This window comes from Microtus oregoni, unplaced genomic scaffold (genome assembly GCF_018167655.1).
Source record: "Microtus oregoni isolate MIOR12 unplaced genomic scaffold, Mior012 000064F_ref0000363, whole genome shotgun sequence".
Lineage (NCBI taxonomy): Eukaryota > Metazoa > Chordata > Mammalia > Rodentia > Cricetidae > Microtus > Microtus oregoni.
The window spans coordinates 6,047,758-6,075,443 of NW_024543874.1; the positions used below are offsets into that span (position 1 = coordinate 6,047,758).

Below are 27,686 nucleotides of genomic sequence, written 5' to 3' on the forward strand. Positions count from 1 at the left end.
AAAGTGCTACGATATGTTTGATGGCAACTAGACTCGCTGTGTTCTCGGGTCTACTCTGCTTGCCAGAGGCAAGCAAGCACCTCATCTAAGAGAGGCTTCCCGACTCAGCTTTAGCTGCAAAGTCTGCAGCTCATTAAGAGGTCCTGCCACGAAACACTTAAACGGTGTTGATTAAAAGCTGAACTCATGCTTTTCGGTTTTCAGCCGTAGCAGGAAAAAAGCTGCACCGTTTAAAAATGCCGGCTTTCTGGGCCATCCTGCCAGGGCAAACTCTGACTGTTTGAGGCAGGAGGGCCGGCTACCGAGAGAGGACTTGAGTGTTGTCTGTTGTAGCTCACTTGCTGGCAGGGACCTTGAAATGCCATACAGTTGTTGCAGTAAACATGGCTACAGCCTGTATATCCGCCATGAGGCTGGAAAGCTAAGGAATGGACTGGATCTAGCTGGGAAAGCCACGCCTTTAGTCCTACTGAGATTGCTTGGTAAATTAAAGATTCATGTGGTCCGAAAAAGAGAGATATACAGTAAAGAGAGATTCAAAGACAGAGAAAATTTCTACATGGTTTGAACTGTGTTAAAAATATATACAGACTAAAATTTAAAGTTCTTAAAGTAAAAAAAAAAAAGGAAGAGAGTTGTTGTGTGTGGTAGCACACGCCTTTAATCCCAGTGCCTAGAAGGCAGAGGCAAACAGATCTCTGAGAGTTCAAGGTGTAGTAGCTTACACCTTTAATCCCAATGCCTGGGAGGCAGAGACAGGCAGATCTCTGAGAGTTCAAAGACAGCCTGGTCTACAGAGTTACTTCAGGTCAAAGATACAAAGAACCTGTCTCAAAAAGCAAAGAGTTAAAAGTAAAAATAAACTAAATAGAGGTTAAAACAAAGCTACACAAAGATGGAAAATACACAGAGAATTTTGATACTGTATGCTATTACGCTCTCTTTAAATTGTTTGAATTCTGAGGAAGGGGCAACAGCTGCTAAAAGATATTTACTTATAAATGCTGCTAAACGAATCCAACATAGATATTTTGACTTTGGATCTAAGGATATGATACTTTGGAAAGGAGTTTCTTATTTTGTTTTCACAGAGGATGAGACGCTGTTCATTTCTTCTATTCCGATTTGGTATGATGGACCACGCCCTCCTGAAGGGTTGGTGTGAATGCCTTCAGAAAATTGCTTCACTCAACTGCCAACTGAGATGAAGCTAGCACACAGGTTATACCATGAAAGACCTAATTAACGACGCCCCCATTCAGCAGGAAGCAGTTTGGAGAGAAAAAACTGCGCCCATGTTCCCAAATATGGTTTATAAACGTTCTTTTACATTTAAAGGGGGATATGATATAGATATGACTAATTTGCATTAGTATAGATTTTGCTTTATTGATAGAGATTTAAGGTCAATTTTGTTATATGTATAAGTGTTTCTGATTTTGATTAAGGTATTGTGATTGTGTAGTTCATTTAAATATGTACTGTATAATTAAGAAATATAGGTTGTTAATGGATAATCATCGATAATAGTAAAGCTTGTAGTCATGTTAGTTAGATTTTCTAGATATATAGAGATGTATTTCAGTTAGATAGACATTCTTCATGTCTTTCAAAGATTACAGAATAGGACATTTAATGTTTTAATAACTTAGGACTTTTCATGACAATGAGACACTCTGCTCCTGGCAGCACCAATCTACTTCAAGAGGAAGATGGGCATCGAAGAGGCTCGTTATGGAGTTTGATAGCCATTTGGGCAAGAAACTGCTCTTGCCTGGACTATTGCATAAACTGGACACAGAGAACCCGCAGAGAGAGGACTACTGAACTTGCCTAAGGTGAGATGATCTTTCGGGGTTCCTGATTCATTTTGAAAGAGTCTGCGAGACATTCTGCAGGACACAACAGATAGTGACTGAACTGACTTTGAATTTTCCTGCTTTATGGAAATGTCTGCTGGATACCATGGGCCTGAAGGCTGAAGATGGATGTCCCAACGGTACAAAAGAACTTTGGGTGACTGTCCAGGCAGCGAGATGTCTTTGTCATTTCTAGAGTTTGAAGTTTCTTAGTTCTTGTTTACTTAGGTAATATTATATCTTTCTGGAGTCTTTGATGGAGTTAAGAATAGTTAGTTATAGTTATAGTTTTCCTTAGTTATGATAAAGATTATTGTAACTTTTACTTGATAACTGTTTTGTTATATGTAATTTTGCTATGTTAAAGTTAAAGCCTTTTTTTTTGTTTAAACCGAAAAAGGGGAAATGATGGAGGAAGGTCATTGGCTAATAAAGGCACTGCCCTGGCCCATTTAATTGGTTAGAGGATAGGTGGGAGGAGAAAACAGGACAGAACGCTGGGAGGAAGAGGAAGTGAGGTCAGAGACTACACAGCTCTGCTCTCTCGGGAGCAGATGCCTCAGAGAGAGACGCGATGCCCCGCTCCTGGGATGAAGCTCCGACCCAGGATGGACTAGGCTAGAATCTTCCCGGTAAGACCGGTTCTCACAGATTATTAGAGATGGGTTGATCGGGATGTGAAAATTAGCCTGTAAGTGCTAGAGCTAAAGGGCCAAGTAGTGCTTAAAAGAATACAGTGTCTGTGTAATTATTTTGGGGCATAAGCTAGCCATGTGGGCGGCCGGGTGTGGGGGACGCAGCCCTGCCGCCTCTTATTACTACATATATGCTTACACAGAAACACACAGACACACATAGAATTTTATTTTTCAGAAAAAAATCGAAGACAAGCATGATGGTATGTGCCTGTTGTCTCAACATGCGTGAGGCATAGCTCAAGGCCAGACTGGTCTAAAAGAATGAGTTCTGGTCCAGTCTAGATTACAGACACCTTGTCTTAAAGACAAAATATCGCCTTCGGATGTTTCCTGTGTATCATGAAGCACCAATATTGTAGGACAGGCCTGAAGCCTTTTGATTTCAGACCTTTCTTTCAGCCTCCTGTGGCTCACGTGCCTATGTCTGTTCCTTCTTCCAGCTCCTTCCTGAGCCACCCCTCACAGAGATCACCTGCCTCTGTCTCCGAGTGCTGGGATGAAAAGTGTGTGCCTGGCAACGCCCCTCTGGCCACGCCCCTCTCCCTCTCCACTCTGATTATTTGTCTTTTTGAACTTGTTCCTCTGCTGTGGAATAGTACATCTAATCAGAACTGCTAGTCCTTGCCTTGGTGATCCCCAGACATCCCGTTGTCCCTTCTCTGAAATCCCTTCAGCTGCCTTTCACACCCCAAAAACTGAGTCCACTGGCAGCTCCTCAGAGTATTTGATGACACAGGATGCAGCACATGCATTTCTTCCAGGGTACAATTGCATTTCGGAGCACCATACCTTCTGTTCTGTGCTCCCACAATATGTGTATATGTGTGCCTTATAACATATTCACTCCTCTGCTAAATAAAAATCACACAAGGCTATCTATGGTTTTGGACTACACTTCTGCCTTGGGGCCTAAAAAAAAAACAAACTAAATCTCAAAATGGAGGGCCAACAAGATGGCTAATTAGTTACTGGCGCTTGTCGCGAACCTCACAACCCGAGCTGGATCTCTTGGACCCACATGGTAAAAGTAGAGAACTGGCTCCATTGAGTTGTCTTTTGACCTCTGTCTGTGTGCTGTGGCATGTCTACACCCCAACTAACTACTAACTAAATACATGTACCCAAAAAGTAAAAATGGAGTTACTCATGCTAAAGCCAGCAAGCAGAAATGAAACCATCAAGGGAGAATTCACTGTGCCAGGGAGAGTCTTGGTAGCAAATACACTGTTAGTTCAGTTTAGTCTTTGGGGGTGCTAAGGTTTGGGGTTGGCTAGCCATCAATGTGCAGAATCTTGGTTCCATGTGGTGGTGTGGACACTGTGGAGCTTTTAAGATGTGAAGCTTTACGGGAGATTGTGAGGTGATGGGACACTGCCCTCCTGAGTGGATCCAAGTCCCACAGGACCATACTCTGTTGAGACAGAGTTGTGGCCCATGAACCCCTCTCCACACATAACGCTCATTGCCACAAGGCTCTCAGAGGAGATCCTGGGGCCATGTCCTTGAACCACCATCGCTGTGAGCTAAATCTGCTTCTTTTTTTTTTTTTTATGAAGGACCCAGTTCCAGTCATTTTATTTTAGCAACAGAGATCAAACTAAGACAGATGAGAAGGCACAGTTCCTGTCCTCATTTCTTGCCGTGAAGGGGATGTGGGGAAGGGCTAGTTGTGTTATTGTGGGGGAGGTTTAATGGAATGGTGCTCAAGTTAATCTTAAACCCCCACTACCATACCTTTGCAGTCTATGCTTCCCTAAACGTGTGCGTGTGTGTTTGTGTGTGTGTGTTTGTGTGTGTATGTTCGTGTGAGTGGAAGTGGAAGTTGTTCCTACTCACTCAGGTAACATTATTTCCTTTCTCGGATCTTCTATGAGGTTGAAGACTAGATAAGTGTAGTTACTTTCCTTTCATGACTTGGCCAAGTTATTTATTATACAAGACTTAAGTTAGTTAGAATAGGATATTTGTTCTTATTGTATATAATTTTGTATTAGGTTTAGAACTCTCTTATTTAAACAAAAAGGGGAGGTGCTGCAGGAAGGTTTACAGCTAGTAATTACCCGCCTACTGGGGCGTGGCCTCTTACACTACATACCTAGGCATGGCTGCTGAGTCCGCCTCTTCTCTCCTCCTCCCTGGTTCCTGTTGGCTTGTTCGGATTGTTTGGATCCCATCTCCATCCACTGGTCAAGCAGAGAAACTGGATTTGTAAGTTTTCCCCCTAAATAAATAACTATCTATCTCTCAGTTCTGAACTAGTGTGGGATTTCTTTTAAGCGTCCCATCTCTCCACTTCCACATGGTGTCTTAGCTACTGTTCTATTGTGAAGAGACACCATGACCAAGACAACCCTTATGAAAGAAGGCATGTCATTGGGGGCTTGCCTATAGTTTTAGAGGGCTTGTCCATGATCACTGTGGTGGGAAGCAGATGGATATAGTACTGGAGCAGTAGTTGAGAGTTTACATCCTGATCCAAAGGCTGCAAGCAGAGAGGGTTAGGAGGAAGAGAGGATGAGGGAGAGGAGAGGAGTAGGAGGGGGGAGGAAAAGAGGAAGGGGAAGAGGGGAGGAGGGGGGGAGACTGGGCCTGATGTTGACTTTTGAAACCTCAACTCCTGCCCCTAGTGACATATATCTTCCAACAAGGCTATACCTCTTTAATCCTTTCCAAAGAGTCACACTAATTGGTGACTAAGCATTCAACTATATGAGTCTATGGAGGCCATTCTCATTCAAAACACCATTCATGGGTTCTAGGCATCTGAACTGTCCACTTCACAATTTGTGGTAATTCATCAAGCCATCTCCAGGCCAACAAACAGGCTTTGAATGCACAAGTACACACATGCTTATAAACACACACACACACACACACACACACACACACACACACACACACACCTCTCAAGGTGGGGTTACAGTTCAAGACCAGTCTTGACAATGTAGGGAAACCCTGTCTCAAAAACAAAACAAAACAAAACAAACAAACAAACATCAAAATATCTGTGGCCTGGTCTTTAAGCTTAAGGCACTAGTGATTTACCACAGCATGGAATCTATAGAATTAAGGATGTACTATAAGCATGGTGTAGACACGTCTTTAATCCCAATGCTCAGGAGGCCTCTAGGATGCTTTTGTCTAGACCTCCCCAGTATTGAGATTACAGAATGCAGCCCCAGAATGCACCCATGCATCTGACTTTCTTCTATGTGGGCTCTGGGGATCCAAACTCGGGTCCTCAGGCTTGTGCAACAGATGCTTTACCCACTGAGCCTTCTCTCCAGCCTCTGTGAGACTTCTTTTTGTTTTTTATTCTTTTTTTTTTTTTAAGACAGGGTTTCCCTGTGTAGCTTTAGAGCCTGCCCTAGAACTCGCTCTGTAGACCTGGCTGGCATCGAACTCACAGAGATCCGCCTGCTCTGCCTTCCCAGTGCTGGAATTAAAGGTGTGTCACCAGTGCCCGGCTCTGTGCTACTTCTTTTTTTTTTTTTAAAGATTTATTTATTTATTATATATACAACATTCCTTCCGTGTATGCTTGCATGCCAGAAGAGGGCACCAGATCTCATTATAGATGACTGTGAGCCACCATGTGGTTGCTGGGAATTGAACTCAGGACCTCTGGAAGAGCAGTCAGTGCTCTTAACCTCTGAGCCATCTCTCCAGCCCTCTGTGCTACTTCTTAAAACATTCCAGAATGAACATCAGCAAAGAGGGGAGGAACAGTGATCTCTCTGGCCACTGTCTACTCTCAGCGCACGAGAATGTTTGCTTCCACAATGGTCTATGCCCGTTGTCCATCCTCCCTTTTGAGAGTGACCCCCCACCTTACCCCATAAAACACTCTATCTAGCTTCTACATCAAAACACAGTGGGTGTGGTGGCATATCTGTAGTTTAAGCACTTGAGAGGAAGAGGCAGGAGGACAGCTTTAAGTTTGAGGTCTTTCTGCTGTATAACAAGTTCTGGGCCAGTCAGAACTATATGGTGAGAACAAACAAAACAGAAAAAAAGAAAGAAAGGAAAAGTAGAGCTTGAGCCCTGAGATGCCTACTCATCTAAACCTGTTGCTTGTGTGACCGAGCAATGACAAGAAACCCAGGCCCTAGCCTTTGGCAGCACACACTGTCCAAATCACTTGGAGCCCAATTAGGCCACTCAGCAGTTTCACTCCGTATTGGCGAAATGATTTTTCGGTTGGATACTACTCGGTATAGAGTACACAGGGATTGCCTTGTGGGAATTCATAGGCATTCGTTACTAGAAATAGAAAACATTAAAGAGCTCAAGAACAAGAAACTGCACCTGAAACCATAGAGACGCTGGGGCTACACTGCGGGCTCACAGTGCATCTGGAATCATAGTTACTGGGGCTACACTGCAGGCTCACAGTGCATCTGAAATCACAGAGACACTGGGGCTACACTGCAGGCTCACAGTGCATCTAAAACCAAAGAGACACTGGGACTACACTGCAGGCTCACAGTGCATCTGAAATCACAGAGACACTGGGGCTACGCTGCAGGCTCACAGTGCATCTGAAATCATAGACGTTGTGGCTACACTGCAGGCTCACAGTGCATCTGAAATCACAGAGACGCTGGGGCTACACTGCAGGCTCACAGTGCATCTGAAATCATAGACGTTGTGGCTACATTGCAGGCTCACAGTGCATCTGAAATCATAGACGTTGTGGCTACACTGCAGGCTCACAGTGCATCTGAAATCACAGAGACGCTGGGGCTACACTGCAGGCTCACAGTGCATCTGAAATCATAGACGTTGTGGCTACATTGCAGGCTCACAGTGCATCTGAAATCATAGACGTTGTGGCTACACTGCAGGCTCACAGTGCATCTGAAATCACAGAGACACTGGGGCTACGCTGCAGGCTCACAGTGCATCTGAAATCATAGACGCTGGGGCTACACTGCAGGCTCACAGTGCATCTGAAATCATAGACGCTGGGGCTACACTGCAGGCTCACAGTGCATCTGAAATCACAGAGACGCTGGGGCTACACTGCAGGCTCACAGTGCATCTGAAATCATAGACGTTGTGGCTACATTGCAGGCTCACAGTGCATCTGAAATCATAGACGTTGTGGCTACACTGCAGGCTCACAGTGCATCTGAAATCACAGAGATGCTGGGGTTACACTGCCAGTTGAGAGGCTTTCTGGCCTTAGTGTACTTTAGACCTGTGTCTACCAGATCCTGATTTTTGTAAGGATTTAGAGTTTTCCTGTTTTCTTTGGGGAGCAGAATGAAGGTGCTTAGAAGGAAATAAAATTTTAATCTATGCTAATTCTAAAACTATGTGCCCAGTATTCTTATTTGACTAAAAACCCATTAGTAACATGTATCTATTTGTAATATGTATCTTGTGGGAATGTTCTAAAGATTCAAAGTGAAATGTACTGTAAATGAAGATATTGTTGTAATACGACTCTCCTTATGAACCGGGCAGGGGACTGAAGTACTGTTCGGTTCTGCAGAGCATCTTATTAAGATGTAGACCTCAGATTTCACCTCTGGATGCTGAACGTAGGGACAGGCTCAGTGACTGTCGCTGAGGGGAGGTATGAGGAAGCACTCAGATGTTGTGTGGAATGAGTACACAGAGCAGAAGTGAATTAAAATCAGAACGGTGAGTCAGCTTTGCAGAGAGCCTCAAAGGACAAAGAGGATGAGGTCGGTGAAGAAGCTTTTAGACTTGGGGTGGGGTTTCATGACAATCCAGAGGGTTTGGGAAGTAGAATGTGGGTTGGCCTACACAGACATGTCCAGGGTCATACTAGGAGGTGAGAGTAGCATGGTAACTTAGTAGCAGCTCATAGAACTATGAACACTACACTTCTGGTTTGAACCAAATTCCACGATAACAGTGTACTGCAGAGGGTTTGGAAGGGGGAAGAAAACTGACATGTTATATGGACTTTCCGTGTTTGGTAATGATGTCTGTCACAGCAGTCCAATCTATCTGAAAATGTCTAAGGGAGGTAAAAGCATAGAGACAGCAAGAATGACAGTAAGAATAAGAAGCAAGGGCTAGGGTGACATGGAATTCCCCTCTCTATGCTGTGAATATGTTTTATTACCATTGTTTAATAAAGAAGCTGCTTTGGTCCATGGCAGGACAGAATATAGCCAGGCTGTAATATATATATATATATATATATATATATATATATATATATATATATATATATATATCAGAGTCAATGAGACGCCATGTAGCTGCTGAAGGAGGCAGACGCCATGTAGCTGCCCAAGAAGCAAGAGGTAACAAACTACAAGCCTCGTGGTAAAATAGAAAATAATAGAAAATTTAAGATATAAGAGCTAGCTAGAAATACGCTCGAGTTGTTGACCAAACAGTGTTATAATTAATATAGTTTCTGTGTCATTATTTGGGTCTGGGTGGCTGGGAAATGAAAGTGCAGTCTTCATTTACAGAATGGTGCCCAACGTTTGGCAGTGTACATCCACATAAAGCCTAAGAAAACTTAAAAAAAAAAAGGCTTCTAGATCCACAAAAAAGCATGAGTCAATTGGAGCTTCTTGGTAGCTGTGTTCTTTCAGAAAGGCTCTGTTTGCTGCTGGTGAGCAGAAGGCATGGCTTCTTTAAGAGTCAGCTTGCTGGTTCATGCTGGTTGCACAAATAGCTCTGGCTCTTCTGGGAGGTTCAGTTACAGAGCATTTAAAAGGGTTTGTGAGCAGAGTGTTACAAGTTTATTAACAGCAACATAGACCTGATGCATCCCTAGAACTGAGGTGGTGAGCATGGCTCAAGAACTGGCAGTAAATGTACCTCCACTATGTTGGACTGGGCAGAGTCAACAGACAAAGTTGCCTTGGTCCTAGCCATGCCCACTCAGCATTAAAAAAAGAGGCACTCCTGGTCAGAAAAGGATACATATATATATATATGACAGATTCAGACAAAAAAAGACCTCTAAATAGGTCACAGTGTTGGATAAATGTATGTAGGCTGGGAGAGAGAGGAAAAAGAGTATAGACAGTTATAAAAAGCAGTATATAAAAGAGTACAGACAGACATAGATTAAAGGAGTAAAGATAATAAATATCAAAAAGTAATAGAAAAAAGCCACATAAAGATGGAATATACACAGAGAGTGTATTTTGTATTTTCTTTGGACTTTTTGACTGCAGAGAGATGTTTAATTCTGGGGCTGTTGAGCTAAACCAACATATATATTTTAAAGGTATCTTGACTTCAAAATTTGAGTCTAAGGATATGTTACTTTGGAAAAGAGGTTCTGCTTTTGTTTCCACAGAAGATGAGAACCTGTGTATTCCTTCCAGAGTAATGTGGTTTGATGGAACAAGACCTACTGAAAGGTCTCTGTGAACCCCAAAAATATTTCACCCAACAAACAGCAGGAAGCAGTTTAGAGAAAACTATGCCCAAATTCAGAAAATGATTGTTTATGAGTGTTTGTTTTCATTTAAAGGAAATTGATTATAATTGGTTAATAGTTACAATCAAGGTCTTTCTAAAGTAAAAAAAATAAAGGGGGTATAATATAGAGATGAATATTTTGCATTGGTATGGATCTTGGTCTACTGATACAAATTTAAGGTTGATTTGTTACACTGTGTATATGTATATCTGCTCTTGTTCAAGGTGTCGTGTTTGTGCAGCTCATTTAAAAATATAATGTATAATTAAGAAATACAGGTTAATAGTCATCTATAATAATCAAACTTTTAGTCATGTTATTGGGCTTTTCAGCTGTATAGAGATATATTTCAGTTAGATAATCTTCAACAATACAAAGATCTACAGAATATGGCATTTAAAAGGTTTTTTTTTTTTAAGAACTTAGACTTTTCTTTACAGTAAGACATGTCTGCTTCTGGCAGCACCAATTACTTCAGAGAAGTTGATGGGCATTTGTAGTAATAAGGGTGGCGGGGCTGCATTCCCAGCACCCCGGCCGCCTGCTCGGCTAGCTTAGCTTATGCCCGGAAATAACAACACACAAACTGTATTCATTTAATCACTGCTTGGCCCATTCTCTTCTAGGCTAATTCTCACATATTAATTTATCCCATTTCTAATCATCTGTGTGTAGCACCCCAAGGTGCACTTACCGGGAAGATTCTAGCCTATGTCCATCCTGGGTCGGAGCTTCATCCCGGGAGCGGGGCATGGCGTCTCTCTCAGGCCTCTGCTCCCGAGAGGAGAGCTATCGAGTCTCTGAGCTCACTTCCTCTTCCTCCCAGCATTCTGTTCTGTTTACTCCTCCCACCTATCCTCTAACCAATAAAATGGGCCAGGGCAGTTCCTTTATTAGCCAATGACCTTCCTCCATCATGAAGAAACTCATCATGGAATTTGCCTTCAATGTGACAAGGCTAGCCATTTGGACAAGAAACCACTCTTATGTGGACTGCTTTACAGTATGCTATATGAAATGAACATGTAGGATTCACAGAAAAGTGATTGCTGAACTTTCCAAAAGATGGGATGGTCCTTCAGGGTTCCTGCTTCATGAAAGAGTCTGCCAGACATTCTGCAGGACATAGAGGAAAGCAGCTGATGAACTTTGCCAGTACAGGGCATAACAGATCTTCAAATTTCCTGCTTCATACTAGATACTATGGTCCTGTTGGATAGATGCCCAATATTACAGAAGAACTTTGGGTGACTGTTCAGGCAGCAAGATGTCTCTGTCAATTCTAGAGTTTTGCATTGCTTACAATGCACTTCTTGTTTGCTTAGGTTAGGTAATCTTATATCCTTCTGGGGTCTTGGAAGAGTTGAAGACAGATAGTTATAGTTATAGTTTCCCTTAGTTATGATAAAGGACAAATTAGACATAAAACTTTAGGCTCACAAAGATAGATGATAGAGTATTTTCCTTAATTTGCCAAATCTAAATGGACTAAATATTGTAACTGTAATTCTTGCTTGATACCTGTTTTGTTATATGTAATATTAATATGTTAAAGTTAAAACCTTCCTGATGTGGGAAGATATTCTGTATATGTGTCGCTTTTATTGGTTAATAAATAAAGAAGCTGCCTTGGCCTGTGATAGGGCAGAGTAGAGCTAGGTGAAAAACTAAGCTGAACACTGGGAGAAAGAAGGCAGAGTCAGTGAGAAGCCATGCAGTCACTACCAGAGACAGACACCTCCACTGGAGCTTGCTGAAACTTGGCCGGTAGGCCATGATCTCATGGTGATGCACAGATTAATGGAGACGGGTTAGTTTAGAATGTAAGAGCTAGCCAATAAGAAGCTAGAGCTAATAGGTCAAGCAGTGATTTAATTAATACAGTTTCTCTGTGGTTATTTTGAGTCTGGGCAGCTGGGAACAAAATACAGCCTCCCACAACACCTTCCTTTTTATTTATACAGAAAAGGGGAGATGATGTGGGATTCCCCTCGGTATGCTATGAATATATTTTATTATCATTTGTTAATAAAGAAGCTCCTTCGGCCTATGGCAGGGCAGAATATAGTCAGGCTGTAAGAGATATATAGAGTAGATGAAGTCAATGAGACACCATGTAGCTGTCCAAGAAGCAAGAGGTAACAAACCACGAGCCTTGTGGCAAAATATAAAAATAATAGAAATGGGTTAATTTAAGATATAAGAGCTAGCTAGAAATACACTTGAGTCATTGGCCAAACAGTTTTGTAATTAATATAGTTTCTGTGTGAGTATTTGGGTCTGAATGGCTGGGAAATAAAAGTGTAATCTCCGTTTACACTAGGGATGGGACATAGCTCAGCTGGTAAAGAGTTCTTGCCTAGCATGCATAAGACCCTGGTTTTGATACCTGGTACTGCATAAACCAGGCACTCCTATAATCCCAGCACTTGGGGTGAGGCAGGAGGATAAGGAGTTCCAGGTCATCTTCTGACACATATTAGGTTCAATGCTAGGTAGCCTGGGTTACATGAGACCCTTTTTTAACAGAAAGAAGAGGAAGAGGAGGAGGAAACAACAGAGGCAGATGAAAAGGGAGTAGTGGGGTGCCTGAATGAGTGAGACTTTGTAGCTGGGTAGCTTAGGAAGAGAGAGAGTCACAAGGGCGTGTGGAAGAGCAGGCTTCAGCCTGAGTAATTACCCAGAACACAGACAGAAACACAGCAGAGCTGTGAACTTGCTCAGATCTCTAGATTATTTCCCGGAGTCTTGTGGCTTTGCTGTGTTATCAACTCTCTAACACATTCTGAACACTTAGCCAATCGATTCCTGCTTGGATCATTTTCTCCTGCTGCTGCCAAGACAGCAGCGAGGCCCATTGAGAGGAGTGACAGGCCCTTCCTCTTAAAGGAGAATGCCAGACACTTTCAAAGGAACTGGGTTCTAATTTTTTGGTCCTCCTTTCTCTCTTTGCATCCTCATGGCAACAGAGAACACCCAGCTTGATCTTGCCTAAGGCTCTGAGATTTAAGGTTTATAGAGCTGCTGGGTGGGCAGTTTTGAAGAGAGTTTTTAGTTTTTGTGTTCTTTTTCTTTCTTGGCCCTGCACAACTAGTTAAATAAAGGAAATAAGATTGCATTATTCAGTTACTCCTGGGCTAAGTTCCATGAGTTAGACAATCTCTAAGACACAATTATTTTATTCTTGCCATCTTCGTATGCACACAAATATGCACGATTGAAAGATGTTTATCAATAGTTCCTTTGAGAGGCTAGTGCTGGGCTGCTTCGGAGCTCAGGATGGTAGGTGTGACATGCATCACAAGGCCACGAACCGCTCTATACAGGAGCTGCTCTCCTTCCAGGGTGAAGTCATTGCCAGGGAGAAGCACAAGGAGAAATGCCTTTCTTGCCAATGAAAGAAAGCTCCTTCAGACATTTCTCTCATTCCCAGCTGGGTTAATAGGCATTCAGGAGCCAGAGTTTTGCCTGGATTGGAGAGCACATACTTCCTTAGTAACACAATTATCAAAGATTGTGCTTTCCTTTTTATAGAAGGTAAGATTTGTACCTCTGTGGGTGTTTTGCCCTAGGCATGGTTAAAGCAGAGGCAATCTGTACCTGATTCATAGGAGCATCCAATCCAAGGAGGACAGGAGGGTGCTCTGAGCACCATTTTTGTTGGCTCAGGCTGACATGACACAGTACTCTGGCTTGCCTGTTGAGCAACAGAACTTTTTTTTTTTTTTTTTACAGTTCTAGAGTGTGGAACTCTGAGAGCAGGATGCTGGTGTGATGGGGTCCTGGTAGGGCCTTTTCTTCATTCGCAGGCAGCCTTCCTTTATACCCTGACAGGGTGTTTTGTGAAACAGCAATCCCCCTTTCTTGTAAATCAAAGCACATTCTAGGCAGGTATTGGCTACCATAGGCTTCAAAGGCCATGAGGGGTTATTTTTAGCAGTCAACAGAACACTGATGACTACTTTTGGCAGAGCTGGTGTTATGGATTGATCAGCATCTCCTAAAGGGACATGCTGAATTCTTAACCTTTGGTGTCTGTAAGTGTGATCTTATTCAGAACACATTTGCCTATGTGAGTAAATTAATTCAACATAACTGGCTGCCTTAGGGAGAACATTAAGGGCTGGGGAGATGGCTGAGTTAAAGCACTTGCTGGGTAAGCTCAAGGACTTGAGTTTGATTCCTAGAACCTATAAGAAAGATTCTTATTTGGATCTAAGGACATGATCTAATTTGGATCTAAGGACATGATGCTTTGGAAAGGAGTTTCTTATTTTGTTTTCACAGAGGATGAGACACTGTTCATTTATTCTATTCCAATGTGGTATGATGGACCACGCCCTCCTGAAGGGTTGCTGTGAACATCTTCAGAAAATTGCTTTGCTCAGCTGCCAACTGAGATGAAATTAGCACACAGGTTATACCATGAAAGACCTAATTAACGATGCCCCCATTCAGCAGGAAGCAGTTTGGAGAGAAAAAACTGCGCCCATGTTCCCAAATATGGTTTATAAACGTTCTTTTACATTTAAAGGGGGATATGATATAGATATGACTAATTTGCATTAGTATAGATTTTGCTTTATTGATAGAGATTTAAGGTCAATTTTGTTATATGTATATGTATTTCTGATATTGATTAAGGTATTGTGATTGTGTAGTTCATTATTAAAATGTAATGTATAATTAGGAAATATAGGTTGTTGGTGGATAATCATAAATAATAGTAAAGCTTGTAGTCATGTTAATTAGATTTTCTAGATATATAGAGATATATTTTAGATAGACATTCTTCATGTCTTTCAAAGATTACAGAATAGGACATTTAATGTTTTAATAACTTAGGACTTTTCATGACAATGAGACACTCTGCTCCTGGCAACACCAATCTACTTCAAGAGGAAGATGGGCATCGAAGAGGCACCTTATGGAGTTTGATAGCCATTTGGGCAAGAAACTGCTCTTGCCTGGACTATTGCATAAACTGGACACAGAGAACCCACAGAGAGAGGACTACTGAACTTGCCTAAGGTGAGATGATCTTTCGGGGTTCCTGATTCATTTTGAAAGAGTCTGCGAGACATTCTGCAGGACACAACAGATAGTGACTGAACTGACTTTGAATTTTCCTGCTTTATGGAAATGTCTGCTGGATACCATGGGCCTGAAGGCTGAAGATGGATGCCCCAACAGTACAGAGAAACTTTGGGTGACTGTCCAGGCAGCGAGATGTCTCTGTCATTTCTAGAGTTTTAAAAGTTGCTTTTTTCTTGTTTGCTTAGGTAGTATTGTATCTTTCTGGAGTCTTTGATGGAGTTAAGAATAGTTAGTTATAGTTATAGTTTTCCTTAGTTATGATAAAGATTATTATAACTTTTACTTGATAACTGTTTTGTTATATGTAATTTTGCTATGTTAAAATTAAAGCCTTTTTTTTTTTGTTTAAACCGAAAAAGGGGAAATGATGGAGGAAGGTAATTGGCTAATAAAGGAACTGCCTTGGCCCATTTTATTGGTTAGAGGATAGGTAGGAGGAGTAGACAGAACAGAATGCTGGGAGGAAGAGGAAGTGAGGTCAGACTCCACAGCTCTCCTCTCGGGAGCAGACGCCTGAGAGAGACGCCATGCCCCGCTCCCGGGATGAAGCTTCGACCCAGGATGGACATAGGCTAGAATCTTCCTGGTAAGCGCACCTTGGGGTGCCATACACAGATGATTAGAAATGGGCTAAATTAATATGTGAGAATTAGCCTAGAAGAGAATGGGCCAAGCAGTGTTTAAATGAATACAGTTTGTGTGTTGTTATTTTGGGGGATAAGCTAGCCGAGCAGGCGGCCGGGGTGCTGGGAACGCAGCCCCGCCACCCCTATTTACTACACAAGTGTGGTGTGCACTTGTAATATCAGTGCTCGGAGGTGAGCATAGGTAGATTCTTTGGGTTCACTGGCCAGTCATCCTAGCCCACTTGAGAAGTCCCAGGCCAGTGAGAGAGACTGCCTCCAAAAACAAAAGGTGTATGGTGCCTGAGGAATGATATCTAAGGTTGATCTAGATCTTGCCTCTATATGCATGCACACACCTGTGCATGAACATCTGCACACATATGCAGATTTGAAAAAGGGAAAAAGGGAGGAGAAAGAGGGAGGGAGGGATGGAAAGAGAGAGAGAGAGAGAGAGAGAGAGAGAGGATAATCCCACAGAAAAAGAATAAACACACATGCTTAACACTATAGGCAGATACACACACACACACACACACACACACACACACACACACACACACACAGCGAAGGAACCCAAGAGTGGCCAGTAGCTCCTGGAGGTGGGTAAGAGGCACAGAACAGACCCTCCCTTCAGCCTTTAGAGAACATAGCTCCATCTACATCTTGATATTGGCCTCTAGGCCTCTTGAATGGTCCTTTCACTTGTGGTTACTTCTTGTGACACATCCACTAGGGGAAAGACACTGGTTAGGGAAACAAAAGGGGTAACAGCTGGGGACATTGCTTCCTCAGTTTCCTCCCTCTCCCTCTCAGAGGGAGATCATCAGTATAGTTCTGCAGCATGGAACTGCTGCCGCCATGTTGAAAGTGAAGAGGATAAGCCAGTGTACAGGGTCTACTGGAACAATGTATAAGCTTCAGAGGACACCACTGAATTGCTGAGCTGTCTGAGTTACACAACAGGAGCACGATTTGCTCATTCTAGGGGGAGTCTAGTTACGCTTGTGTTACGCTGGCTGCCTACAACATCTTTTTGACTGGGACAGGGCCTAACTCTGTAGCCCAGGATGGCCTTAAATGTTCTGTCCTTTCTCTACAGCCTCCCAAGAGAGGGAAAAACAGGCATAACCCTGACACAAAAACATCTTTGATAATCTTCAGGGCTAGTGGTGTCTAGAGGAAATTGCTGAAGTCAGAAATATCTTTCTCCTATCCGTGACCGAGTGGCTATCATGCCCAGTAAGTCCTATGCCATTGGGACAATCCCAGGGAAGGCACACGCTTTGTGACCGGCTAGTCGGAAGCTTCTGTAACAGCTTCTTCCTGGTGAAGTGAACAGGACAACATTTGGGCTCCAGGGTTGCCTGGCTTTGCTAGTTTCCTTTCCCAGAAGTGTACAAACCATCCACATTCCCCTCCACCTAGTCACTCTCTCTGCCTACCCTCCATGGCTTCGGGAGAAGTCTCCCTGATCTAAAAGTCAAGGTTGGGGGGGGCCCTAATGGCTTTCTGGGCACCTTACACTTCCGGCATCCACCATTTGTATTGTCATCGCCTGATCGCTGGCGCTGCATCTCACTAGACTCAGGGCCAGATACCATGGACATCTTGTTGACTGTTTGTGTTAGCTACTTTCTCTTGCTGTGACAAAATACCGGAAGTCTTATTTTGCTTATAGTTTGAGCATAACATCCTTGCCATGGCAACAGAAGGGTGAGGCATCTGGTCATACCATGCTCTGCTGGTCTCTTTTTTACTCACCCTGGGATCCCAACCACATTTAGGATGGGTCTTCCCACCTCAATCAACACAGCATAGAAACCCCCTCACAGACATGCCTAGAGGTTTGTTCCTAGGTGTTCTGGGGCCTGTCCAGCTGTCAATCAATATTAACTATCAATTGTACTTTTTTTAAAAAAAAATCTTTTGACTATTTGCTCTTTGGGGGTCTGACACCCAGCCCCCAAATAAATACTCAGAGACTTATTCTTAACTATGAATACCTGCACTTAGCTTGTGTTTCCAGCCAGCTATTCTTAAATTATCCCGTCTACCTTTTGCCTCTGGACTTTTATCTTTTTCCATTCTGTATACCTTCCTTTACTTCTTACTCTGTGACTTGCTGTATAGCTGGGTGGCTGGCCCATGGTGTCTTCTTCTCCTGTTCTTGCTCCTCTTTCTCTTTTTCTCCTTTTATTTATTCTCTCTGTCTGCCAGCCCTGCCTATTTCTCTCTTCTCCTGCCTAGCTATTGGCCGTTCAGCTCTTTATTAGACCAATCAGGTGTTTTAGACAGGCACAGTAATAGAGCTTCACAGAGTTAAACAAATGCAACATAAAAGAATACAACACACCTTTCCACCATTAAACAAATATTCCACAGCATAAACAAATGTAACATATCTTCAACTAATATTCCACAACAATCAATTATACTGTAAAAGCATGACCAATATAATAAATGTACATCAGGTCAATGACACTAAAATACATGCCAGTGCCAATAAACTGTAATAGGGACTTTGCTGTTTTGGCCCAGGTTTCAAAAATAAACACACAAACATACAGAGTTGGCAGGGCCTTGGTAACATGCACAGAAGGAAAGACAGCCTTGTCTCTGGTTCTGGGTCCCATTTGGGACCTTCCATACTCTTCACCTTTCTTCCACTTCTCTCTCTAGTTTCCCTGTTCTAGGTGTAGGATTTATTTGCTCCCTTGCAGGCAGGGGGAAGAAAAGATACTGAGTTACCTAATCTAATTGTTCTCCTGTGGAAAAACACAATGCTTTAAATCCCAGTAAAGACCAAGTGAATTGATATGTCTCTAGAAAGTTCCTCAGGCATCACAGTCAAGACTTTAGAGGGTAAGGAGTCGGGTACAACAGTACTTCCGGTACCTTAAGAACACTGTAGGGAGGTGTTTTTCTTTTTTGGTCTCTGTTTTCCACAATATGTTGGACAATCACCCTCTAGACATTAGAAAATATTTCCTACTAATAATGTTGGTATGGTGCTGGCTAAGGTCATTTATTTCTCAAGACTAGCTGCATATTTGTTGATTTTCCCCCAGGATAAACCATGCAATGCTCTAGCAGACAGACAGTTAAAACTATTTTTTCCTACAGTGAAGGTTATTCATTCAACATACAGAAGATTTCCATCTGAGCACCCAATGTGTTAAGCATGAGGCCCCATACTAGGAGAACCCAGAGTCCAGAAGAGATGAACAATGACAAATAAATTAGTGCCCAAACCAGGTTTAAACGTTAGGAATAAAATCATGATATTGTTGGGGTGGAAAATGAAGTGAACACTGAAATGAGAATTAAGAGAAGAGAAAAAGGGGCTGGAGAGATGGTTCAGCAATCAAGAGCACTTGCTGCTCTTCCAGGGCACGTTGGCCCAGTATCTAGAACCCGCATCAGGAAGCTCACAGCTGTCTCTAACTCCAGCTCGAGGCGACCCTAAACCTCCAAGAGCATCTTCTCTCACAAACACATACACACACACACACACACACACACTCTCTCTCTAAAAATAAATATTGAAAAAAATGTAACTTGAAAAAAAAGAGAGAAATAATTCAGGTCTCGTAAATAGGGTCATATTCACCTTATGCCAGTTAAAAATAAACTCCAGTCTCTTCAACTGGATGGATGCATAGGCTAAAACGCCTCGCTGCCAGCACTAAGGATGGCTGACAAGAGGGCGGAGCGTGCGCGTTCCCGATTGGCCAATTATAGAGTGACGTCACTCACCGGCGGCGCCTCTGGGCTCCCGGTGGCTCCTAGGGAGGAGCGGCGCCCGCGGCCAACCGACGTCGGGGCACTAGGCAGCCGGTCGCTGACTGGGACAGGCGAGGACCGAGCGCCTCGTGGCCGAGCATGGCGGGCTCGCTGCCTCCCTGCGTGGTAGACTGCGGCACCGGGTAAGAGCCGGGCCCATTGCGCCCACTTCGTTGGGAGTCCCGAAGCCCTTTCCCCGCGGGGTCAGACGGCGGGTGGAGCTCGGAGGGGTGCTGCGCTGAGGGCTGGAGCTCAGTCTGAGGGGATGGGGAGTTTGAGGAATGGGGCTCGATCTGGGGGATGGGGAGCTGAGGGGACGGGACTCAATCCGAGGGCATAGAGAACTGAGGGATGGGGCTCTGAGAAGATGGGGTGCTGAGGGGATGGAGCTCCGGGGTTCCTGGGCGGGCTGCACCTCGCGGGGATGCTGCTGCAGATGCTTTCGCTGCAGGCCTTACACCTGAGAGCTCACACTGTGTCCGTGTCTGTCCCCCCCCCTCCCCCCAACCTTGGTGCTTGTCACCGGTCCTCCTGTGCTCTCACGAGCGAGCGTGTCACCTTTCCTTGCTGATGTACCAACCACCTACTCGGGGAGATGTTTACACGTGCCCTGCCAACTTGACACCCGGTCCCCCTTCCCACTCAGCTCTTTTCGATTCTGGAATGGCACAGCCAAGCTCAGCTCCTGCTTTGGTTTGCATACACTCAGTCTTTGCTCTTTAAAACACACACGCACACACACCCCAATGCATTTAAAAAAAAAAGACTTCCATTTTGAAAAATAAAAAGGTCTAAATTTGGAGATTCTTCTCTCCCTTTTTTTGGGGGGGAGGGGGAGATAGTTCTTTTCTTTTTTGGTAATGTTAATTTTTCGGAAAAGACCAGAGGGAATGTTTTGCATTGTCAGTGGCTCAGACTTAGCTGCTTTTAGGAAGGTAGCTGCAGAACCCTCCGACCTAGGAGTTTGGGAATACCTGCCGACAAAGTACTTCATGAATAGCTTGTAAGTAAATTTAGCCTCTTAATGCGTTTTCGTAGGGATGGTAGACCTTTGTCACCAAATATGCTGTGGCATGTTCACCTTACCTGCGATTCTTTTTTTTTTTGTGTGTGTAGAAAAATATTCTTGGTTTGGTTTCCTTGGCAACCTTGTGGGGGTGTCTTCTAATTTGCTACAGTCCATCTCCTGCCAATATGTCTTCCCTTTTGTTGCTCAGGGGCCAGCAGTGGTTACAAGCTGGAAAACACTTTATTTGTGCTGATTTTTCCTTTGGAAATACACACTATAGAGGAGTTTTGTGGCTGTGCATTTGAGGAGTTGCTTGCTTCCCCAAACACAAGCTCTCATCAGTATTGCTTTGACAACCCTACTCTCCATTTGTAACTCCTCCAAGGCACAGTCTCATCCTGCACCTGACACTCCCTTCAGCCTGGTGGAGTCAGGGATGAAAGCAATATGTAAAGGATCTCATTTTAATGTCTGCATGTGAGATTTTTGTTTTTGTGGTGTTCAAACTGCTGAGATAGAAAGCATTGCATAGTGGTAGCAGGAAAACAATGTTCAGTGCTTTATTTCATATTAGTAACTGAGATCTTATTCGTTGTTCTTGCTATAGCTATCTAAAATGTGCTCAGTTTTGACCTTTTGAAGTGAGTGATTAATGTTTCTTTCACCTCCAGTGGCTCACCATGGTCCAAAGCTGTGCTGCAGGCTGCCATAGGCTTTAGACACAGTGACACGGAAACCTGGAGGTTTCCTCGGGGTGTTTTGTGCCGTAGAAGCCCCGGTGATTATTGTCAGTCCTGAGTGTCCAGTGTGCGAGCAGAAGGAAGACTGCATAGCCTAAATTTACCAGTTTCCATATATTTGTATTTCTTAGAGCGCTCCATCATTTTTGGACTGAGTTTGGTCTCAGAATAGAACAAAATGTAAAATGCAGCTAAAGATAACAGAGATTGAGGGATAGAATCGACTTGGGCGATCACAGTGGGTGCTACTGATGAAACGAGCAGGGTTTTTGTTGTTGTTGTTTTGTTTTGTGCTTTGGTGGTGGTGGATTTTGAACCCACGGACTTTGTAAGAAATGCCTCTACTACTGAATTGTACTGTGAGTCCCGGTCTTGTCTCTCTGTGTGTCCCCTCTCTATCTCTCTTTCTCTCTGTCTCTCTGTTTCTGTCTTTCTCTCTCTGCCCCTCCCTTAATCTTCTCATTGTACAACCCAGGCTTGCCTAGAGCTCCCTAGCCGATACTGAACTTGGAGAAATCCTCCTGCCTCAGCATCCTAAGTGTTAGGATTACAGGTGTGAGCCGTCATGCTCCTTTGACTTGTGTTTTATAGTAAATACATAAAACCTCAAATCTGATAAGCCCTCAGACCAGCTGAGTGTACATGAGGATGCTGGGACCAAGATAGTAACAGACAAAGGTATCTATGAGATCCAAAAGTAAAGTTTCAGCTATTTAAGGGATGACTAGGTTGCTGAACTCCCAGAGGAAAACTCCATAAATCCAGTCTCACATCTCAACCAAATGTCTAAAGTAGTTTTCCAGAGTTAAACCAATTTCTAAATAATTCCAAGCCGACTGAGAACTGAAAGGGAACCAAATCCAGCGTGTGCTCCAAGTCTCAGCAGTTTCAAGGCTTGCTTGTCGTTCTGTGTCCTGCATGTGGTATTACGTTTCTGGGCTGGTTAAGAGGCTTGCAGGCGCCGTCTACTTACGGGTTTCACCGTCTACTTTCTGAGAGCAAGGACTTATATAATGGAAGACCAGTTACTAAAGTCAGAACAATTAACATTTATGTGGCCCGGCCCACTGTTCTATCTGCAAGCTGGATTTGTGAACGCTTTCATTCCTTGTCTTTCTTGCGGCAAACCCTGTCTACCATTGTACCATACGTTGCATTTGGTGGCCACCTTTTCCTTGGAACTGGAGTTACACTCTTGAGCTGCTATGAGGGTGCTGGGATTTGAACCCTGGTCCTCTGGAAGAGCAGCAGCCAGTGCTCTTAACTGCCGAGCCATCTCCCCCAACCCCCACTTTTTTTTTTTTAAAGGGATGGAATGGAGGTCCTGTTATGTAGCCCAGGTCTTAGCTTGTGTCCTTTACTTCAGCCTCCTGAATGCTAGGATTATAGGCACGTACTGCCACACCTGGTCACTGTGTCATTTATGTCTCATGTTTTCTGGAATAGTTCCTTAGTCTTTTTTTTTTCTTTCAAGATATTGTCACTTTGATAGTTATGTATAATGTCCCTCAGTTGATGGAGGTTATGCAGTTTTTTGGTGAGTCACTGCTATCATTTATAACACGGGGTGACCTGAGGCTGGTCCCACCAGGAGTGGCGGATCACCCGAGGAAGAGTAAGGGGCTATGGAGGGGAGGGGGGAAGGGGAGAGAGAGAAGGGGTACCAGAGAAAGAGGAAAGAGAGAGGGGAGAGAAGAAAGAAGGTAGAGATGCAGAGGTTACCTCTTCAGAACATTCCCACCACTGACTGTCAAGTGCTGGGATCTAAGGTGGTGCTACCATGCCCAGCTCTTTTTTTTTTCTTTTAATTTGTTCAGTATTATATTTCCTTAAGGCATTTTTTTTTTTAAATATTTATTTACTTATTATGTATACAATATTCTTTCTGCCTGTATGCCTGAAGGCCAGAAGAGGGCACCAGATCTCATTTCAGATGGTTGTGAGCCACCATGTGGTTGCTGGGAATTGAACTCAGGACCTTTGGAAGAGCAGGCAACGCTCTTAACCACTGAGCCATCTCTCCAGCCCATCCTTAAGGCATTTTTATACTTCATTAGTTTTGGTTGACTCTCTCCTTCATCCCCTATATCTCTGCCCCTCTTCCCTGATTAAGCCTTTAAACACTCCGGCCTTCTCCTTTTGCTTGGTATCACATAACTTCTGTTGCCTGCCTCACCAAACAATCTCTCTCCCTTCTCACGGGTCCCTCTCTAGTTTCCTGGGCTCTACACATACTCCCACATACATGCATGTATTAAAATAGAAGCTAGGACCTGCGTTTTAAAGATTATCTGGTATTTGTCATTCTGAGCCTGGAATATCATATTTTTCAATTCCACACATTTTAATGTGAATTTTATTTTCTTTATGGTTGAATAAAATTCCATTGTTATAGGCACCACCTTTTCCTTGTCCATTCCTTAAGTGATGGTCGTCTAGGCTGTTTTTCTTAGTCGTTGTGAATACAGCAGCGATAGATGCAGGCATGCAAGAGTCCCTGTGCTAAGAGTCAGACTGCTTTGGTTATTTACCCAGGGTGGCACAACCAGCTCATGGACTTTCTTTTTCCAGTTTTTACAGAGGCTGCATAGGTTTCCATCCCCACTGGCCATGACTAGGGCTCTCTTCCTCACCTCCTTGCTGGCATTTGGTATCATCTGTTAGCTTTTGTTATCATCCGTTTTCTTGTTCATGATCGTTCTGGCTCGAGTGAGCTGAACTCTAAAAGAAGTTGAAAACTTTTTAGACCTTGAAATCTTATGTCTATGCATGTTTCGCCTGCATGTATGCATGTGTACCACTTGTATGAAGAGGGCACTGATTTCGTTCTCAGTGTGGTTGCCATTGGTACGTCAAGTGTGTATCAGCTGTGTGAGTCTTCTGATGGAGTCTAGGGTCTCATATATAGATCCATTCATCTATAGTAAGGATTCTTTGACCTCTTTTCCTAGATGCATCCTTTTTATTTCCATCTCTTACTACTCTTGCTAAGACATCGAGCCCGCCGTGGAGTAGGAGTGGAGAGTGTGGACACCTGGTCTTTTTCCCAATCTCAGGAGAAAAGATTTCATGAAGTTTTCCATTTACCATGAGCTGGCTCTAAGTTGGTCATAGATAGCCTTTATAATGTTGGTAGGTGGTCTCTTCATCTTTAGTTTTAATTATGAAGGGATATTGTATTTTTTCCAAAGCCTTTTCTGCCTCTCTTGAGGTGGTAATGTGATTTCTGTCTTGGAGTTCATTTGTGATGTATTTCTTGATTTGCATGTATGGAACCATCCGTGTGTCTCCAGAATAGAGCCAACTTCAATGTGGTGGATGATTTTTTTTTAAAATGTGATCTTGAATTCTGTCTGCAAATATTTTTTGATAATTCTTTTTGTCTGAGTTCATCGGGAAGGTTAATCTGTAATTTGTGTGTGTGTATGTGTGTGTTCATTTGCCTTTGGTATTTGCCTCCATAAGATGAATTTGAAGTATTCCTTTTCTATTTTATGGAGTAATTTGAGAAGGACTGATGTTAGTTTTTCTTTAAAGGTCTGGTACAGTTAGTGTATTCTTTCAGGCCTAGCCTATGTTTTTGAATTGGGAGATTAATTCTCATATAATATATCTTGGCTGCAGCTTTCCCTCCCTCCATTCTCCCAGTCCCCTTCCCCACCCCTATTCCCCAGGTCCATGCCCCCTTCTTCTCCTAGAAAAGAGCAGGCCTCCCAGGGACATCAACTGAATATGATACAACAAGATACAATAACAGATACCGATGAAATTCAGAAAATCAAAAGGACACACCTTAAAAACTTATATTCTACTAAAGTGGAAAAATCTAGAAGAAATAGATGAGCTTGTAGATATTTTCCATTTCATCTCTAATTTTGTTAATTTATATCTTTTTTCATTTTGGTTTGTCTGGCCAAGGAGTTATTGATCTATTTTTATATTTTAAAGGAACATTGTTTCATCAATTCTTTGTATTTTTGCCTTGATTTTTTTATTATTATTATTATTACGTTTTTTTGAGACAGGGTTTTTCTGTAGTTTTGGAGCCTGTCCTGGAACTAACTTTTATAGATCAGGCTGGCCTTGAACTCACAGAGATCCGCCTGCTTCTGCCTCCCAAGTGCTGGGATTAAAGGCGTGTGCAACCACCGCCTGGCTAATATCTTAAAAGATTAAAACAATCACAATTATTTATTTGGGAGCTGTGTGTTGTGTGGGGTGCACATGCATGCACACATAGTCGTGCACACATGCCATGGCACGCCCACCACAGCACGCACGTGGAGGTCAGAGGATAGACAGTTTGTGTTGTGTGCTTCCTGGGAATCAAGCTCAGGTTGTCAGTCTTGGTGACCACGCCTTTACCTGCTGATCTGTCACTCTAGCCCCTCTTCTTGACCTTAATGACTTTACACCTGCTGCTGGTGAGCTTGACTAATCTTGTTTTCCAAGGCTATAAGGTACGTAATTAAGATATTTACTTGAGATTGCTCTGATTTTCTTGTGTAGGTCCTTATAGGTATGGGTTTCCCTTTGAGAGCTAGTTTCATTGTATTGTAGGGGGTTTTGGCAGGTTGTGTTGTCTTCGCTCGTTTCCAGACATTTTAAGATCTCCTTCTTCATTTCTTCAGCAAACTGTATATTATTAAACAGTGTATTGTTTAGTTTCTGTGAGTTTGTGAGTTTTCCTTAGTTTTTCCTGCTGCTGATTTCTAGTTTTATTCCACTGTAGTTAGATGGGATACAAAAAGTTATTTTAGTTTTCTTGTATGTGTTGAGACTTGTTCTCTGTCCTAATATATAATCTATTTTAGGACGTTCCATGGGCTGCTGAAGAGGATGTGTATTCTGCAGTATTTGGATGAAATGTTCTGTAGACATCTTGTTAGGTCACTTTGATTTATGATGTCACTGAGATCTGATGTTTATTATTTTTTGTTAGGATGACCTGTCTATCGATGGGAATGGAGCATCGAATTCATTATTGCTGTGTGGAGTTAACTTCTGGCTTTATACCTAATAGTATTTGTTCTGTGGAATTGGGTGCTCCCATGTTTATGAGTATGTTTAGAATTGTAATGTGTTCTTGATGGGCTGTTCCATTGGTTAGCATGGACCTTCTTAAAAAATCCCCACTAATGGGACTGGAGAGATGGCTCAGCAGTTAAGAGGCTGTACCGCTGTTCTTGCAGAGTTCCGATCCCACCACCTATGTTGGGTGACTCAATCTCGCATTTTTTGAGAATATGTCCTGGTTCTTTTTGTCTCGGTTTAATCTGAAGACTTCTGCAGGTAATTACTGTGACTGTTGATGGTCTTATCGTATAAAGGTAACATGCTGAGCACCCTTTCTGTCACTAGGAGAACGCCAGTTGGGCTAAACTCAGTGCTGCTCAGTAGTGCTCAGTCCCCTGTAACTCAAGCTCCAGGCAGTCTGATGCCCTCTTCCGGCCTTCTCTGGCACCTCACTCCCACGAACACGTCCCACTCTCACATATGTGTAACTAAAAAGAAAAATCACAGTATCTTGGGCTGGAAAGGTGGCTCAGCAGTTAAGAGCGCATACTGCTACTGCAGAGGACTGGAGTTTACGTCCCAGTACCCACATGGTGGCTCACTGCCTGCATCTGGGGGAGTCTGACACCTTGGGCACACACACACACACACACACACACACACACACACACACTTAAAAAATCTTTAAAAAGCCCTCTGAGTTGTTTTGGTTGAAGTCCAATCTTGCCAGATGCTAGAACAACTCCTGCTTATTTTCTGGCTGTTTGTTTGGAATACCTTTTCCATCCTTGACCCTAAGATAGTGTTTATCTTTGATGGTGAGGTGTGTTTCATGGATGCAGCAAACAAATGAATCTTATCTTAAAATCCAGTCTGTGTCTTTTGATTGAGGAGTGGAGACATTAGTATTCAGGATTATTATTGAAAAGTATGTATTAATTCTCATCATTTTGCTGATTTTATAGTAATTGGAGTTATTCTAATTCTCATTTGTTAAACTACTGTTCAGTATATTTATTTTTTCCCCTGTAGCCATTTTGTTGTGTTTATTATTCTCTGAGTCCAAATAATTTCTTTTGGAATGCTCCATAGAGTCTGGTTAATGAATACAAATCCTTTTAGTCTGCCTTTATTATAGAATGCTTTTCATCTCAATTATGACAATTTTATAGTAGTTAGTTATAGTTTTATAGTAGTTATAGACAGTTTTATAGTAGTTAGTTATAGTTTTATAGTAGTTAGTTATAGACAGTTTTATAGTAGTTAGTTACAGTTTTATAGTAGCTAGTTATAGACAGTTTTATAGTAGTTAGTTATAGACAGTGTTATAGTTGAGTTAGCAGCTGTGGCCTTCCAGGACTTGAAATACATGGTACCATGACCTTTTGACTTTTAAGATTTCTGTTGAGAAATCAGCTGTTATTCTGAG

General features: G+C 42.8%; 1 protein-coding gene across 2 annotated transcripts in view; it reads left to right on the plus strand.

Moving 5' to 3' along the window:
- Window positions 1-19,486: 19,486 nt before the first annotated feature.
- Actr3b (actin related protein 3B) overlaps window positions 19,487-27,686 on the plus strand; it is a 98,162-nt gene continuing 89,962 nt past the window's right edge. Inside the window, exon 1 of one of the 2 annotated variants that reach the window (XM_041640660.1) lies at window positions 19,487-19,635. In XM_041640660.1, the coding sequence (XP_041496594.1) occupies window positions 19,592-19,635 (44 nt within the window). In that variant the 5' untranslated portion in view covers window positions 19,487-19,591. The remainder of the gene's footprint in view (window positions 19,636-27,686) is intronic. The other variant, XM_041640661.1, reaches the window with a different exon arrangement.